Consider the following 17,646-nt stretch of genomic DNA (forward strand, 5'->3'; position numbering starts at 1 on the left):
GATCTTGGATCTCTGGTACAAAAAGAGTCCTACTTCATGCTTACGCGGTCTTGGTCGATAAGCAAAAACCGAACATCCTCGCTGGTGAAACTGAGCGAAATGAAGTTTCGACCAACTGATACGAAATATACCTTGCGAAAGGACTTTTTCCCAGCCGATCGCCCTCAAATAATAATGAAACTTAATTACATGAGACCAAGTTGATATGTTGGCGGTACAAATATTTAGAGGGCGAGCGCACGGTGGTCGCGAAGCGATGTTATTAGTAAATTAACTGACATCAAAGAAAATGCGAGCGCTGGTCACTTACTCCACTAATGGAAAGCCTGCATCCTCCTGCAAGAGATATATATACATACACATATATATATTTTTTTCGTATAGACATTTATATATATCTATATAAATACTATATCTATACAAATACTATAATTCCATATATATATTTATAATGCATTTATATACCTATTTGTAAAAAACGTTGTGCAAATTTCACAAGCTGTTCTTATCGCTCTTCTGTTAAATTACATGCATTTCAGCAATAAATTATTGCAGCATATTCGTGTAAATGTTCGATATTTATATATCTACGATTTTAATAATGCATCCAATATAATACGAGATATAATGATCTGCGTTTACATTTTCTTAGAATATTAGGTTAAAATATTTAGTTAAAAATATTTCAGTAAAATATTTAATTCAAAATTTACTATAAATGATTTAAATATTGGAAGCAAATGAAATATTAAGTTGTAAATGTAAAAATTTATTAAATTTTATTATTTTACTGAATTAATGTCCAGAATTAATGTCCACTTTTATTATTTCACTTGAATTTAATGTCCTTGAATTTAAATCCAGAACGAGCAGTTCTGCTTCTACTTTCATCCTACTTGTTTATTCAATATTATTAATCTTAACGCAATCGTTTCTCAGATCCACGCTGTTGTCGTTGATAAATGAACGTTTTAATGATCGTCAGTAAGTAGAAATCCCGGAGATTGTCTGGGAAGAATGTTTAAGGGGATAACACGCGTTTTTTCTGACGGAAAGCCTAAGGATCTATACGTATCGGTTCCTCTCCGTCTCATCTCTAAGACCGGCTCCGCTTCACCGGGCGGCCGTTGCGGAGGGTCTTAAGGGTGATTTTTTCTCGTTCCTCGGCCTCGCGCCGGACTAAATTTCGCGCGTTAAGCCCTTGGTGTAATCCTGCCCTTAATATTCAAAAACGTGATCGCCCTACCAAGAGTGCCGGAACTGGTTCGTAGCTTGCCCGACGAAGACGCCACCTCGACGGGGTGGGAGCTTTTCATATGCTAATTGGCATTCGTCATTTTCTTATGGCGCCGACTTAAATGTGCTTAAGGCTGCTAACTCCTTTTCCCGGCGTTAGAGAGCTGGCTATGCCTCGCCGGCGTCCTCGTAATTGGACCTCTCGCGATTCGACTCGCGCTCACATGCAAAATAAAAAAAAATAACTCACCGGCCGATGCGCAACAGCGGAGTTGTAAGTTGTAGCCCTGCGATGATCTGTAACATAGAAATATTTTTACATTAAAGCAGTGCAAGTGCGTCCAAGAAAATAAATAGGTATACTTGAAGTACATAATTATTATATCGCGCCCGTTAATTTTCTAAAACGTTATTTTAACAGATACGTTTGATTTTAAGATGCTAATGCATATTTCCGCGCATTAACTCGTTCGCGCGAAAAATCGTGCGAGTAATATCACGACCGTGCGAATAAGAGAGACGCGATCGACGTTCGCGACGTAATGTCTCTTCTCGCATATGCCGGAGATCGAACTCCGAAATTGCGAAATTGCGAAATTGCGCCGGAGTGGAATCTCAAAAGGAGTTCGAGTGGCGGAATCTGCCATCCGCCACAGGACTGACAGGACAGCAAAATAATAAAGGAATAACAACTACTCACCTCACGGTCGCTCCGCCGTTGCCCGATGCCTCCCAGGCCGCCTCCTCCTCTCCTCGATCCTCCTCCGTTGGTCCATTGTCGCACTCACTCACGACGCGACGACGTTCACGAGCGAAAATGCCGAAAATCGACGATATCGTCACTTATGATCGCGCGACACTGAAAGCACGGCACTCCCGATTTTAATCTCGCGACGCGGCGCGTACTTATACTTAATTACACGGCGACGGAAGAATTACGTCGCGGTCGGAGAAACTACGAACGAAACTAAAGTATATATATATACGATCCGCTTGACACCCATGACGCCGCGCCGTGACTTCCCGTCATCCCGCGCGCAGGTAGACGCGACAAGTGAAGCGAAGGTGGCGGAGAGAAATTCGTAAATCGCACGGCCAACTTCACTCGCCAGGAGCAACTGTCGCGAGAATGCGATTACGCCATTTTGATTAACTACATGCAATTAAATCATCGATTTATGAACGATTTACCTATCCTCCACGATCGCCAAATCGTCAAACACGATTAAATATGAGGTTAAATCGTTAATAGATACTGTCGCTAATTAAACACGTCGCGGCTCGCGGCTCGCGGCGTCACTCGATTCACACACACACACACACACAGGGTCCACTCGTATTCTTTATCCGTGTTCCGAAAACGACGGACGACGGCCACTTGATTCTGAAATCGCGTGACACGACGCGAGCGAGACGCGAATCTAGTTGACGGTTGAGAAAAGCGAAATCAATCGTCCGAAAGAATGTAATAGAAATTAAGTCACTATTATCGAATGCGACATACCTCGGCATCCGTATATCAATCCGTATATCCGCGAAGCACACGAATTAAATGAACATTCGCTGTATCACAGTTTTTCGCAATTCGCAAGCTAAACAATCGGACCCGGCGATGTGTATTTACTCCGCGATATATGCGATACGGGATACGGGACTCACGGGAGCGGGAGCGCGGTAAACATGAGTAGTGGGGACAGAGTGGGGGTAAGGTGACTACACACGATGCGCGGTCGCCGCGGTCGGTTAGTTCGGTATGCCGGGTATGCGTGTATAAAGCCTACCCCTCTCTGTTCCCACTGCTCATGTTACCGCGGCGCCCGCGGCCCGTTCTGATGTCGTTGTTCGCGGATCGCATCGCGGAGTAATATACGAATCGCCAAAATCCAATTATTCAGATTACAGAAAACTGTGATACACCGAATGTTCATTTAGGTCGGTTCTACAATCAGTCGTATGTCGGAGTCGGATGTCGGAACGTAACCGATGGTCCAATGAGAAAAATTCTTTTTCGAAAAAGAAATTATCTCATTGGACCATCGGATGGCTGCGTTTCGACATCCGACTACGACATGCGATTAATAGGGAATTTGCATGATTTTTTTAAATAATAGAAAACAAAATACAAAAAACAAGAACTTAGAAATTAATTGGTAAAGAGTTAGTTTAACAAAAAAAATAGACTCCCGACTGCTGCCTAAAGTAAATTAAATAATAATAAAAAAACAAAAAACTAAAAAAATTAAACGGTAAAAAAGACAAGTTTAAAAAGTTCGAAATAATAATAAATAAGAAACAGTTTTAAAAAGTTTAAAAGAATAAAAAATACGAATTTTCTAAAAATTTAATACATTTTATTTTTACGCTATAATTAATTGCACATTTAAAAAGAACAGTCGGGAGACGTCACGCCAAATTTTATACTTATTTAACACATATATTGTACCTTGCATTTTTAATGATTTTTATTTATATATAATAAATTTAAATTTACAATTATTTAAACATGTATATACAGGGTGTTAGGTAATAAGCGGACCACTTCTCGTGGACAGGAAGAGCGAATTCTTCGCCAACCGAAGGTTGGCAGCAGTCGGGAGAAAAAGGAAGGAAAAATATAATTAAATAAACGTGCTTTATATTCTAAAAATGTTAAGTCTTTTTACTTGTATAATCTTTGGCACTTGTCGCAATGCTTCGAAAAGAAAATCGTAGAGATTTTGCAATATCGGAAACTAAATGCAAACTTTAATTAAATAAAACAATAGAAGATATATACTCGCGTAATAATTACGTAAAAAATGAATATTATACAAAGTCATACACTACAAGAGGTATTTACTTACGTTCGCGCAGATTCGTTTCGGTCTCCATAAAAGCTGCTCTTTTCGTGTTAAAAGTTCACTTTTAATAAAATACACGGAACGACTCGCGCCACTACCTGTTCGCTCGAGAGTCCTTGGCGAATGATAACACTGTGATCTTACAAGTCCGCTGTACACTGCAAAAAACAAACACTAAACATCGAACGTTACCAAGTTTATTGTCACTACAAAATATTTAATATTTAATATTTAATATTTACAAAATAAAATTTATGCCAAATATTTCGTTCGTTGTATTTCAAACTAAATTTCACTAAACATCAACTAAAGTTGATTATTATTACACATTTTACGCATTGCTTCATGGAGTTTTTAACTTGATCTAAGGTAATGACGACTTTTATTTAATTGCGAATTTTATTTAAAAAAAATGTTTTTGCATATAATTATGTTAAAATTTGTTGTGATTGATCAATTTGTTAATGTCAACTGATTGCTATCATTACATAATGCTGCTACATATAAAGACAAAAGATAATTCTTATTGTACATGCTTATATGCTCGAATTATATGTGATATCAGTGTCAACTTCGATCGTTTACAGCACGAAAGATCTTTTATATTTTTATGTTACGGTTCTCTATTTTAATTAACCGGCAGAAAATCTGCAGAATACTTTTAAATTGTGTGAAAGAATGCATTGTATATTCAAAACCATGTACGAGAGAGAAGAATTTCTTATACAATTTTCATAAAGTTCTAACCAAAATTACTGTTAAATCGCGATTAAGCCATGTTAATATGTTAATAACAATAATACATACTCAATGAATTAACAAATCTGCGTTTGCTCGAGAGAATTGACCTTTTGTCAAATGAATCTTCGAACACAAGCAAATGTTAAATTAAATTTAAGCGTAATTAGCATACGTGTTTAATTCGAATGCCAATAGTATTGTGATAAAGAATGAACGCTGTACAATTATCCCTTGTGCACTCATGCGAATAGCACCAACGCCATACACACACCTCCGCGCGACACGTCGGTGTCGGTAATGTTATCCCTATCGTGGAGCGTATTACACTCTAACTTTATCGGAAGATATCTCAGCGGCATATCTGTAAGAAGATAACGCGCGTATTCGTCGTCGAATAGTGCCGCGCCTGTGCGCCCACGTTGAACGCTTTCGTTTCTTGTCCGCAAGGACAGAGGTGAGAAGACGGAAAACGAGCTTCCCGAGGAGTGAAATTTTACGCGAGATGTTGTCGCCATGTGAAGTTACCTCAAAGGTGAATTATTAGCACGAAAAAATAACTGTTTTTATCATCAGTGCAAACCTGAATAAACGTAAGTAGACGACTGTGCAACGTATGTCTCCATATCACAACTTTATTGATTCCTTAAATAATTATCGCGAATAATGTTTCCTATTATTTAATTTTATTAAAAATTTACGCTCAATATCGCAATCACTTTTGACGAGGCCTCTACGATTCTACTAACGCCATGACTCACGATGACACATAAGTCGATATCAGACAGATATTGCCGCAATTTTCTTCTTAATTTTGATTGCACATGATATTCCAAATTATAATGTAAAATTTATTGAAAGTAGCGGAATATCTTTTTTTACGTCTATTTCCACGGTACTTAACTAAATGAAAAGCTACGTCTGCACGTGCGCGAGTGAGATTTTAATATATTTGATCTCTCGATTAAAAGGCACATATTCCTTTCCAGAAAAATGACGGTCCGTTTCCCGGAAGTAATAAGAAGCGGATCGGAGGTGGAAGGCGGTTTGTCAGGACCGGCGAATCCAATACCCAGCCAATCAATCGATTGTGGTTGCGGACAAATGCAATGCCCGAAACTGGCGAAATTTGCAACGCGGAAACTCTTCGTGGGATTGATTTGTTGGATCGGTGTGGTGCAAACTGCATCATATGCTTATTTTCATGTGACGGGATCCACAATAGCTAGAAGATTTCAAATCGATCCTTACTTAATGGGTGCGTATATCATAGACAACGTAAAAAAATATTTAACTAAAAGAACTCTTGAAAGAAATTTGCACAATATTATATACATAAAAATATTTTATGCATGAAATATGCAAACTGCTTTATTAAATTGTTATATAAGTCTTTCGCATAAGATTACGCTATTTTTAACATATCACATATGAAAAATTCGGCATCAGTAACTTTCTTCTTTCAAGAATAACTTCGATAATAAAAAAAATAATAATTCACAAATCAAAACCTTCAAAATTTTCTCAATATGCCACGTAAAATCATTGGATATAAATTTAAGATGCTCTTGATGCAAAAATCTAAGGTACATTATTTCTTAAATAAACTTATCTTTTTCAGATTGGATTCTTGTTGTAGCAGAATTAACACCTGTTATATTAGGATTGATGGTAGCATATTGGGGCGACAGAATACACAGGGCTTCGTGGATAGGAGCTTTAACCCTTTTACAAAGCGTCTCGTATTTCATTTTGATAATACCCCATTTAACACATCGTGTCCGTGTGATCGAGGAAACACAAAACATCACTCATATGTCATTGTACGCGGGTTAGTGTTCAAAACAATAAAACTCCAAAACAGAATAATTCTAATTTAATACGTAAATGATACTAGTATTTTTTACATAAAAATCACGTTAGCATTTAATTTATTTAAAAAAAATAATTTCTTTCGCATTAAGTATGTATTTTGGATTTTAGATGATAGTCCAGAATTATGCACTGCCAGATCATCGAGGATCATCACAGAGGAGGACGAGCCTTGCTATTTTACTATGACTATCCTAATTCTAGTACTAATCGTAAGCGGGATTGCAAATATCACATACTATGCACTAGGAATTTCTTATTTAGACGATAACACAAAAAGGAAGAACGTGACCGCTTTCATCGGTGTAATAATCGCCGTAAGGATCATCGGGGTTTTTCTCGGGTACTTCTTAGGTTGGGGATGCCTTTGGTGAGTACTACGATATGTTTTAGTAATTACGTAATTGTAATTATTATGTTTGCTAACTCTAAGAATTAATTACATTAATTAATGTGATTATAAAACAGACACAGATATGTACATTTATTTTTAAACTTATTAACTCGTGTCCCAGGATAGACGCGGAAGATTTCAGTATTATACAATCATATCAGGATCAAGTCGGAGCGTGGTGGCTTGGATTCCCAATTCTCTCCATATTATTGGTGATTCCTGGCTTGCTGCTTTCGTGGTTCCCAAGAAGACTACCCTCAGAGGTATAGAAACATAAACACGAATTGCTAAATTAATTGAAATTCTATATGATTTTATAATGCAAGCGTTCCGAATTAATACTAATCTATCCATTCTTATTATATTGCATTTTTTTGTAACAAAAAAAGATCAAAATTTTCAGTTAATGTAGTTATACTTATTTTGTCTTAGGTTGTCGAACAAGCTGCAGCTTCACTTCTCGATCGAGCTGCGATACGTAACCGAGCACCCCACCGAACAACCAATGTCGGCAGTCCCGATTTTTGGCCGTCGTTATGCAGATTGATCACTAACAAAATTTTAATATGCAATATTCTAGCGACAGTACTCAGCGCCACGGCTTTTGTAAATTTTATGACGCACGAGGACATCTTCTTAGAGTCCAGATTTCACGTACCTAGACCGACAGGAATGTTCCGTGGATTTAACGATCCTCTGTTGTCCAGGCTAATCATCAGTAAGATTAAGCAATATCTCTATTAAGGCATATAGATAAAAGAAGAAAAAAATTATATCAGCTAAAAAGTCAATTCTTGGAACATGGAGTTATCAATAGCTATTTTTTATACAGACGAAAACAAAAATTCTGTCTTCTTTTAATTATCGATCTATAAGAGAGATTAAGTGTAAATACTAAATCTCTATAATTTATTTTTTTATTTATGAAAGAAGAATTACGTAACCGGTAAATGGAACATAATGATTAAATTATTGAGACTTAAAATATATATATAATTTCCAAGTCACAAGGCGTTATAGAAAGTTAAAATATTACATAAGTAACAGTTAAAATAATTTGTATGTAAAATAAATGCAATATTTACGTTCCGTTCTAGCTATTGTGAGACCCGTCGTAATTGGACTGGTCGTAATCATCAGTGGCCTAGTATTAGCCAAGGCAAAACCACGAGCGAGATTTATTGTTGGTTACAGTTTCGTTATCGTGCTTCTGACAATAGCGATTATCATCGCGCTAATCTTTGGCACTTGCGACAAACCACCTGTCGTCGGTTTAGAAAAAGGCTCGTAAGTACTCCGATACTTAAATTAACATTTATTGAATAGCATTAATATTAAAAATAAAGAGACAAAACGTAATTAACGTATCTCATTCTGCGACGTTCCGTTTTATTTCGCGGTAATTGCACATACAAGTGAGATTTATTGACTGACGCTTTTGTAGCAACACATTGTTGAAATATTGCAACAAAAACTGTCGTTGCTCTAAGGACGCCGATTTCCGACCGATTTGCGACAGCTTGGGAAAGTTCACGTACTATAGCCCTTGCTACGCCGGCTGCTCCGTAATCATTTACGTCGACAACGTGAAGATCTACAGCGGTTGCAGCTGCGTGGAGGACAAGACAGGATGGGGTAATGACCAAGCGAAAGATGGCCCGTGCGATTCGACTAAATGCCAGGCCGCCTGGATGCTTTTTGAGGTAATTACACCTTTCACTCGTTTTGTTTTTAAAGGTGTAATAAGTATATAATTAATTGATTATAATTGGAATTATAATTAATTATATTTTAATTGTGTTTTATATTATACATAACTAAATTTTGCGATCTAATAATATATGAACAATCGCAGATGAAAAATTTTTTTATCATGTTTTAGTTTGGATCTTTATTGGCGTATGCGTTAATCGCTTCCACTTTCGTAGGAGATGTATTGATCAGTATAAGATCCGTCTACAAGCAAGACAAAGCTATCAGCATAGGCTTCTGGATGATGTGGATCGCAATATTCGTTTTTGTTCTTGGCAAAGTTCTTTACGAATTCGCCACGCGTCAGGCGTGTCAATACTGGGGCAGTCAAAAGATAATTTGTCATTTGCACGATTCCGAAAAACTCGGGCATTACTTGTGTTATTTGACAATACTATTCTTATCACTTTGTCTTTTAGTCAAAATTTTTGTTTGGTTTTTCTGCAAAAATATACAGTTATACGAAGAAGTTGAATTTAAAGACCAAGAAAATGTTGAAGTGCAAGAAATGATCGAACAAGTAACAGTCGAGCAACCCGAAATATTAAACAACAATAGTAAATATTCTTTTCAAAAAATATTAAATTTATAATTCTTCCGTTAAATAACTAGAGTTCCTTTTTTATAAAATAAATTCTCTTTTCCGTAAAATTATGGCACTATATAATGCGATGATATTTGCAGATGGTGAAATAAGACAAGTGGAGGCGGTTATTGAACCAGAAACAAGGATTGTACCAGAGGCAGCAAAACCGGAAGAAAATTCACTGAAAAAAGAAGATACTCAGAAGAGCGCATCTCTGAAGTACGGCCCGTTGGGTCCGGGCGATCGTCGATCGAATTCGAATCCACCAACAAAACACAATTCGCAATCGACGATCCGAAATCTTGAGTCCGAGGACGAGCTGGACAGTTCGAGCGACGAGAGTAAGAGACGGTCGAGTACACAAGTCGATTACACGCCGCTGGAACTCGATTCCGATGTCGAGAGCGACCTCGGCAGCGTCGGTCCTAGATCAAGAAAGCGCATCTCGAGCAAAGATTACGATCAAACTCACGACGAGAGTGATCGCTCCTCGTCTAAGAACACGTCCCTTAAACGCCGATTCCCGAATCCCGATCACTACGAGGATCCACGAAGAGGCCGAAATTCCAGATTCAAGAGTCCGAATGGTTATCAGAACGATCCCTCGAAGACAAGCAGCTCCGAGTTGGCGAAGGAGGGTCAAGAGAGCGGCGTGCCCAAACAGGGTGACTTCAACGAAGTTGGCATACCGATAGTGGATCCGTTTTCGGACGGGAAAGGCAACTCGGGCAGTGCTAACACGGCGCACTTGAAGGACGTGAAGTCGCTGATCGATCGATACGAGCAGAACGCGAGTCAGGAAACTCTAGACGAGGATCGGTTATCGGTGAAGTCGACGGAGGGCACGAGAACTCGACCGGAGAGTAAGATGGGCATACCTCTGGTAGCCATGGTTCCCGGTAGGTCATCCTCTCGGGGACAATCTTCTTCAGGTTTTGGCAGCTTGCCAGATGTCTTGCAAGACAAGAGTCCTGACCCACATTCGGAGAGACTCGGGACTCCCAGCCCGAAAAATATCGCTAAAGGCAGCAAAGGAGCGCAGCAAACCGATCTTTAGAATTACCATCGGTGTGTCTTACGTGATAGGTGTGACGCACGTCACACGTGAAAACGATGCGTAGTTCTGTAGATATTTATGGAGGAATGAGTAATCCATTAGTCGAATAAAAGCACCGTCACGATAAATTTATATCTGCGAGCGATAAGGAGCTTCGACTACAAAAGTACACAACGCTACACAAGACTATCTCTGACATCTGTCGCGTTTAAGATATAAAACCCCCCATTTAACAATTTCATGTTTTGATAGGTGAACAGTAAAATTTGACGTACACTTTCCTTAATTATGAATCGTAATATCAGTTGTTAGCACGTAAGTAAGTTGCTCCAATTATCATGCAGAATTGATACCTTGCGATTGATAAAGATTATATATGATATTTTCATATACGTGAGTACTCCAAAAATTTCTAATAAAGGATAGCCGGGTAATAAAACATTTGCTGTATTTCATGGCATACTTCCATATTTCTAGTTATCCTTTGTAAAATGTAACATATGTATAACGACGTCCATTATGATTTTTTTGATATTTATTACACGATTAAAATCTATTATATCCTAATTTTGTGGATTATTTTGCCTACCTGTTAGTAATTCCTTGTTGTTTTATAGTACCTTATACATAGATAAAAATTTCTAACGCGCTAATAACAGCGGATACATTATTATTTCATTATCAGTAGATAAATTACGGTGTTTTTTTTTTAACTATTTCAGTATAATCATTATATGTACAATCATTTAACTTTATAGATGATTCACGCTAGTAGCGTGAATCATTGTTTTTACTATCGACAAGCGATATATACGAAGTGTATATATACTTTATATATGTATTAATTTGGCACCCCCTCCCCAGGGCTTATTATCATTTTCTGTTTAAACATAAGTTCGAAATAAAGAAAATATTCATACCATACGTACAACGAATTTACCTGTTACGACGAAAAAAATAATTAATCGTAATAAATGAATATTAATAAAAGATCGGCGATCGCTCTTCTCCTGCGAACACCATGGGTGATCTACCAACAGTCGGTTCTATCTAGGTTACTACGAGCTTTAAATAGCTAAGAAGGTGCTTAAGGTACTTGTAAAGTCTTTATTTGTCGGTTCTCGCTCGGTCTTCGCGTTCGTCGTTCGATCCTCCTTGAAGATCCTCGATCAAAGTCTCTTTTCACGCGCGTAACGAATACGCCGAAAGGATGATTGAACTTGATCATCAATTATTCTTTAAAGCGTCTCACCGGGCTCCTCGGCTATATCTTTCAGCTCGATCTCCTCGTCAAAGATCTTCACGTCTTTGACGAAATACCAAACGCCCACGTCGAATAGCGTACCGATCGTTACGAAACCTGAATGACAAAGAGATTGTAGTGCGCAAACAATGACAATTGCATTTCCTTCGTTGTAATTCATTTTGTAAGATACTCACTGGCCGCAGTAAAGTTCAGCAAATACCTCAATGCCTCGCCGTTATATAGCCAGCAATTTCCCGTTCCTGAGCAAGTTTTACCCCATACGAGACAGGTCTTGTCTAAAAGATAAAATATTAATTAATCTCCAAATAGAGAGAGCGTGTAATCAAGCGAGTGTATAAATATAGAGATATATGAAGTACATGTACAATAAAGATTACTCGAAACAAAGTCAGGGTATGCTACTGAAAAAAATAAATAGAGACATCGAGAGGCTTTATTTGCCATTTGATAATAACAATTTGATAACGTTGGACAATCTGTCTCGGTCGATGTTATTAATCGCGCGCCCGCGCGTGTACAAATAAACTTTATCACTAACCTAATATAAATCCAAACAAAATAGGTGACGGTATGAAGGCAAAGAGGCTCATTATCATTAATCCGAAGCCCATGGCGACCGTCTTGTCCTTCTCGTCGACACATCTTACGGAAACTAGGAAATTCGACGCTCTCCCAGTCGCGCCGCTAAACTTCAAGAGGCACACCACCGCCAGAAAGATGTAGAACTTCTGCATACAATCGACCGGACACGAACCCGGAACAGCCGTTCCCAAAGGCTCCACCGTGGGTTCGGTCGTTTCCAACGGGGCCTCGGTAGAAAATGGGAAGGATGTGACGTTCGTAAACGGATGCGCCAGGGAACGAGCCAATTTCGGTTTTACGCAGCTACAGTCCGTATAAACTTTGCTGCCGTTACTGTAAAGCTAAAGAAAGAAAAGAGATAAATATATTTGACAGAAATTACAGAAAATCTCGCCTTTGGATGTTGTAGTAACTTAAAAAGCTTTTCTAACATTGAAAAATTGCTTAACAAAAATTTTCTATTTGCTTTGAAAGAATTCCTCCCTCCTTACGTAACCAGGTTTTTTTTCTGAAATGGGATTGCTTTTCACAAAAATTGCGCAAAATGATATCAAACCTTCATGCTGCGGCAGCCGGCGTGACACGCGGATATAAACGTTTGTCCATGCTCGGAGCAGACTGGATTATAGGTGACGTAGTCGCAGTGGCACTGCTCGTTACAGGGTAGTTGCGTTTTCAGTACACCGTTCGGCTGAATGGCGACCTGGTTGTCGTTCGCCGAGCAGCCGAGAAAAGCGTAGGAGATCATTCCCAGGATCGATACAATGCCAATCATGACGTTCCACGCGGCCAGATATCGAGCCTTCGGCTTGTACTTGGAGATGACCAGGCCGGACAGCAAAATCCCGAAGGCACTGAACACCAAGCCGACCGTGCCGGTGATCAACGACGAGACGGACGCCGATTGCTTGTACTGGGTCTCAATGTACTTCGGCATGAAGATCCAATAGGGCATGTAGCCCATGAAGTAGAAGACCGTCGCCAGATTGTTGCACATCAGAGTCGTGTTCGTCAGCAGGCGCTTAAACGTCCTTAACATGTCCGAGATTGACGCCGGTAGCTCCGATTCCGGCTCGCCCTTAATGCTCGCGGCCGATTTATTGCGCTCCAGAGCCAGAACTTTGCGAGCGGCCGCTCTCGGCAAGGTCTTCGGGAAGAGACCGATCACGCTTGCGGAAATGAAGAGGAGAATGGCCAAAATGATCCATCCTAACCACCAAGCGCCTAGCCACCTGAAATATCATTAATATAAATTTATTAGATATAATTAATATAATTTTTTCCATTTTTTCATCAATAATTTATCAACAAATCAGTAAATCACTGTTTAATTGCAATATGATACGATTATGCTAGTCCTACATACCTCGGATCTTGCATCGTGATAGTGGGAGTTAAAGTCGGGCTGACGTAGAACTTCAAGGAGAATGAGGCCAGTCCGTAGCCGATGGCGGGTCCCAGCATTCGCAGAAAGTACGAGAAACTGATCAGCGCCGGCGTTTTCGACTTTTGTATGTTGTCGTCCATGTACGACACCCCGAGGGTGTAATAAAGTGAACCACCCACCCCGGCCACCAATTGAGCTATGAAGAGGATCACCTGCGGCGCGAAGTTTCCATCTTCGACCTCGCAATCCGGCCCGCGACTTTCTTGGCCCGAACAAAGAAATTTCCGATGTTTTTCGGGAATCACGCTTGCGTTTAGCATACCTTGCGCTTTCGTCCCGTATTCTTTCGTCAGGGACAGAGCGTCTTCGCCGGGCCCGTAGAGAAAATGCGGTAGCATTGTAAGACAACAGAAAAGTACAACCTGATAAAATAAACAGCGGATCATTATTTCATTAATATTCAAGAACGATTTATGCCTGACAATGAGCCGCGAGCTTCAAAGTGTCCACGTGATACTTTTTTAAATTTAACAACTAATTTTATTCTAACTTTATTATTGCTCATTTCCATCATTATTTTTCATAGTTTTTTATCGTGTCATAAATATCGCAGCACGCTCAGCTATCTGCTCTACATCTAGACCATTCCGCAAGCGCCTCTTTACTGTTCGAAGAATGGAGCGCTTAGCTAAGCACACGACGACGAGAGTACGATGGCAAGAGGCATGAATGAGCGTAGCTACGATTCTAACGCTTCCTAATTTAATTAAGAACCGACCAATCGGTGAGTTATGACGTCTACCGGCTCGTTCCTCGGGGCGTGTGCCGACAGCTGATTTCGTTTCTTGCCGACGCGAAAGTACGGCGCGCGAATAATACGCGGTGCACGCCGCATTAATCGCAAATGTCGATATCCGAGGATATATACATGTGGAAAAACTTACGGTGTAAATACCGAAAGCGATCCATCGAGGCCTGTGACTCCTTCCTGCGTAATACGACAGGGCGACAGATACGAAAAGCTGCGAGATGTCGTTACCCACTGTGATTAGACCTGCATGAGAAGAAAGCACATATGTGGCGTAAATTGTGCCGTAGCGGTTCATTTAATGGCATTCCTCACGCGAACGCCAATTCCACATTGCTTTTAAAATGTTAAACTTGATTACAAGCTTGATGGAACAACATTTTGAATCGTTAAAATTAAAATAAGCTGCTAACTCTTATTTTCTATGTAAAGCAAATTATTAATAAAAAAAATTTGTTTATATAACACTGATAAAATTTTAATAGAATTAACAAAAATGTAATAACAAAATATTTATAATATATTTATAATATATAATGAACAAATTATATTATTAGCATATATTCAGAATAACTAATGGCAATTTGTTATTTCATAGATTTGTTCCATTTTAATTTTTCGTTTGCTTGCTAAACGTTCAATCTTATTTAAAAAGAAGCGAGAAACTAATGCAAAATCTTTCAGTCTTTCCAATGTTTGTGAATTATCCCTATTTCCGCAATATAATACACAAAATTAAGTATAATAAAAAGATGTATCATACATACCCGTCGTTTTAGAGGGTATTTTAAATCTCTTCTCGATGGTGGTGATTGTACCATTAAAATAGGCATAACTGGCGGAAAACATGCAACCGAGCAAACCGTAGAGAAACACGTATGCCTTCTTGTTGGCGAATTTCTGCAGGTTCGGACCTCTGAAGCACCATATGCCGCACGAAGTGTCGTCGGTGATCGGCAGCTCCTTGAAGACATCGTCGAGGCCTCTGGTCGGCGTCGTGGGCGACGACGGTGTCGCGGGCGGCGTCGTCGGCACCTGCAGCAGCTTCAGGTTCTCCGGCCCGTTCTTCTCGTGATTCGAATTTCTCGAGTTGTTCTTCATCTTCGCCTCGACCTAGTCGTCGCGACTGCCCGCAACTGGCAAGCGCCTAACACCGGCAGTGGGCTTCGAGCGAATTCAGTGACCTCAATCGCGGATCGCACGATACCGATCTGATTTGATCGTCCTCGCGACTCTTGGCATCGCTTTTTCGTTCGGTCCGGACTCGCCCCCGCGCTCTCTCACTCGCGAAATCTACTCTCTTCTTCCTCTCGCACTGTTCCTCGCGTCCCGTCACTTTATCACGCGGTCACGTGTTCTCCATGTTTCGACTCGGTCTCGCCGGAACAACACCTACACCGGGAAATCTGGGGGTTGACTGCGACTGTTACGCGGGCGGCTCGATGATTTATGCTACGAGGGTAATCAATGACGAGATGTCTCGATGGAAAGCTTTGAGTTACGGTAAAGATAATGTATTTGTACAACAATCTCCGACACCGATTGCCAGACAATATTATCAGGTTGTGAGTGTTGGAACAGTATTATCGGAATAATATTTGAATGAAGTTTTAAAAAAGAAATAAAGAAATACATAAACCGTGCAATAAACCTTCATTTAAATGACAAGTGTGATAATGAATTGTTAATCATATGGAATCGTTATGAGAATTTAAAAATCTGTATTTCTACGTTATATGTAAAATTTGATTACAAGTTTCCTGAGTGAATAATCGATAATATCGCGAGCAAAAAATTCACGAACCGCGGTCACCTACCGCTGATGCAGGATGGACCCGAGTTTGGTTCGAACGATCGATCGCGGTCGCCGTCAACGGAGTCAATTACAGCGGCGAAGATCTCCTTTAAAAAAGGTCCATCGATCGATTACCGATCGCTCTGCGGCCGCGAGTCAGCGTGGTCCCTCGCGAAATATAGATTCGCGTCCGAAAACGAGCGATATTCTTCCGCAACTGAGGCGCCTAAACGCAAGAGAGTGCAGACCGTGTTCTATGCCTACTCAAGATCCCCACCTTCCGCCCCCCAAGGAGCCGATCGTACGAGAGAGAGCCACGAGATCTCCTTACATATACCTACTATCCGCCGTATCGTTATCAAGCGGGTAAATTCTGCCTCTCGCAATATCAGCCTATTTCTCCCCTCCTCCTCGCGCGCTCTCTTTTTCCTTCTGGTTATCTCTCTCATCTCCCCCCCCCCTAGACTACTGGCGATTCTTTCGATCCCTCCTTCTACGACTAGAAACTAACCGTCCTCGTTGTTCGCGAATATCGTCGGCTCGATCTATCTTGGTCAGTCTGATAACCCGCACCTGTACGAATGATGCGAGAACAGGAGTAGGGATGCCGCGGTTGACTCCTACGCAGAAAAAGAGCAATTAACGAGGGTAAGCGCTCGGCGCCCCGTGCTATTGCGAAATTGGATGTACGAATCGGACGGCGAAGCCGTAAAGCACGTCTTACGATCTACTGCTGCTACTGCGGCCTGGCGGCTTAATTTCAAGCACCTCTTATAATCATTACCTGTGAGTTATTAATGAACTAATTGCCACAACGCCGAAATCAAGCTTCGTTCAAAAGCTCATTCTCGAAGCTTTTCCACTTGGTCCTTAAACAATTATCTAATTTTCAATTGTATCACTAATTACCAAACACTCCGTATACGCGTCAGTTTATTATTTTTTATTATACGTTGAGATAAAAAATATAAAATAATATTCATTATTATTGTGCCTATGATTTGCAACTTTCGAGTAACGTGCTATTTTTGTCTGGCTCTTGATAGCACGACAGAAGAAAAATTGTCGAAATAGAAAAGAAGTGTTGTGCATATGTATGTAATATGTGTGTATCTCGAAAACACCTTCCGAAAACGTTCTACCTCCCTAAACCTCAGCGTTTAAATCTCGACGTTGGTGAAACGAGACATCCCTCGAGTGCTATTCGCGACGTACGGACCACGGCGACGTGCACGAGGTCTTGGCTTTCGGTACGGTGTTGTCTAAGCTCGTTTCTAGTCAACCTCCGGGAGCAGAGGCTCACATTGTGGACCTATTATGATTTAATAGAGC

The 17,646-nt window shown here is 40.1% G+C and overlaps 2 protein-coding genes across 6 annotated transcripts; one reads left to right on the forward strand and one right to left on the reverse strand.

Annotated features, from left to right (window-relative positions):
• Positions 1 to 5,201: 5,201 nt before the first annotated feature.
• On the forward strand, positions 5,202 to 11,042 carry LOC139775035 (solute carrier organic anion transporter family member 1A2). Its single transcript, XM_071710687.1, has 10 exons — positions 5,202 to 5,407; positions 5,804 to 6,072; positions 6,436 to 6,645; positions 6,798 to 7,056; positions 7,202 to 7,343; positions 7,513 to 7,798; positions 8,178 to 8,367; positions 8,525 to 8,783; positions 8,963 to 9,389; positions 9,517 to 11,042. The coding sequence occupies exons 2-10, from the start codon at positions 5,808 to 5,810 to the stop codon at positions 10,473 to 10,475; spliced, it is 2,997 nt and encodes a 998-aa protein (XP_071566788.1). The 5' UTR covers positions 5,202 to 5,407; positions 5,804 to 5,807; the 3' UTR covers positions 10,476 to 11,042.
• On the reverse strand, positions 10,907 to 16,619 carry Oatp58dc (Organic anion transporting polypeptide 58Dc). 5 transcript variants are annotated; one of them, XM_071710721.1, is made up of 8 exons: positions 16,337 to 16,619; positions 15,287 to 15,911; positions 14,656 to 14,765; positions 13,691 to 14,133; positions 12,881 to 13,556; positions 12,281 to 12,665; positions 11,916 to 12,017; positions 10,907 to 11,835 (listed from the first exon to the last, which is right to left on the reverse strand). In XM_071710721.1, the coding sequence occupies exons 2-8, from the start codon at positions 15,618 to 15,620 to the stop codon at positions 11,714 to 11,716; spliced, it is 2,172 nt and encodes a 723-aa protein (XP_071566822.1). In that variant the 5' UTR covers positions 15,621 to 15,911; positions 16,337 to 16,619; the 3' UTR covers positions 10,907 to 11,713. The 5 variants fall into 5 exon arrangements, with proteins under 5 accessions (XP_071566822.1, XP_071566803.1, XP_071566813.1 ...); XM_071710702.1 differs by having other exon boundaries at positions 15,287 to 15,925; XM_071710712.1 differs by having other exon boundaries at positions 15,287 to 15,971.
• Between the last annotated feature and the right edge of the window lie 1,027 nt (positions 16,620 to 17,646).

Source organism: Temnothorax nylanderi, unplaced genomic scaffold (genome assembly GCF_030848795.1).
Source record: "Temnothorax nylanderi isolate EJ_2023f unplaced genomic scaffold, tnyl_v1.0 TNYL_tig0004_pilon, whole genome shotgun sequence".
NCBI classification, from domain to species: domain Eukaryota; kingdom Metazoa; phylum Arthropoda; class Insecta; order Hymenoptera; family Formicidae; genus Temnothorax; species Temnothorax nylanderi.

Coding starts and splice junctions, on each gene's coding strand:
- LOC139775035 (XM_071710687.1), top strand. CDS start 5,808: ATGACGGTCCGTTTCCCGGAAGTAATAAGAAGCGGATCGGAGGTGGAA. Junction 7,344..7,512: donor CAAGAAGACTACCCTCAGAG/GTATAGAAACAT, acceptor ATTTTGTCTTAG/GTTGTCGAACAAGCTGCAGC. Junction 8,784..8,962: donor CCGCCTGGATGCTTTTTGAG/GTAATTACACCT, acceptor ATCATGTTTTAG/TTTGGATCTTTATTGGCGTA.
- Oatp58dc (XM_071710721.1), bottom strand. CDS start 15,620: ATGAAGAACAACTCGAGAAATTCGAATCACGAGAAGAACGGGCCGGAG. Junction 14,766..15,286: donor AATACCCTCTAAAACGACGG/GTATGTATGATA, acceptor CTTCTCATGCAG/GTCTAATCACAGTGGGTAAC. Junction 11,836..11,915: donor GCTGAACTTTACTGCGGCCA/GTGAGTATCTTA, acceptor TTTGTCATTCAG/GTTTCGTAACGATCGGTACG.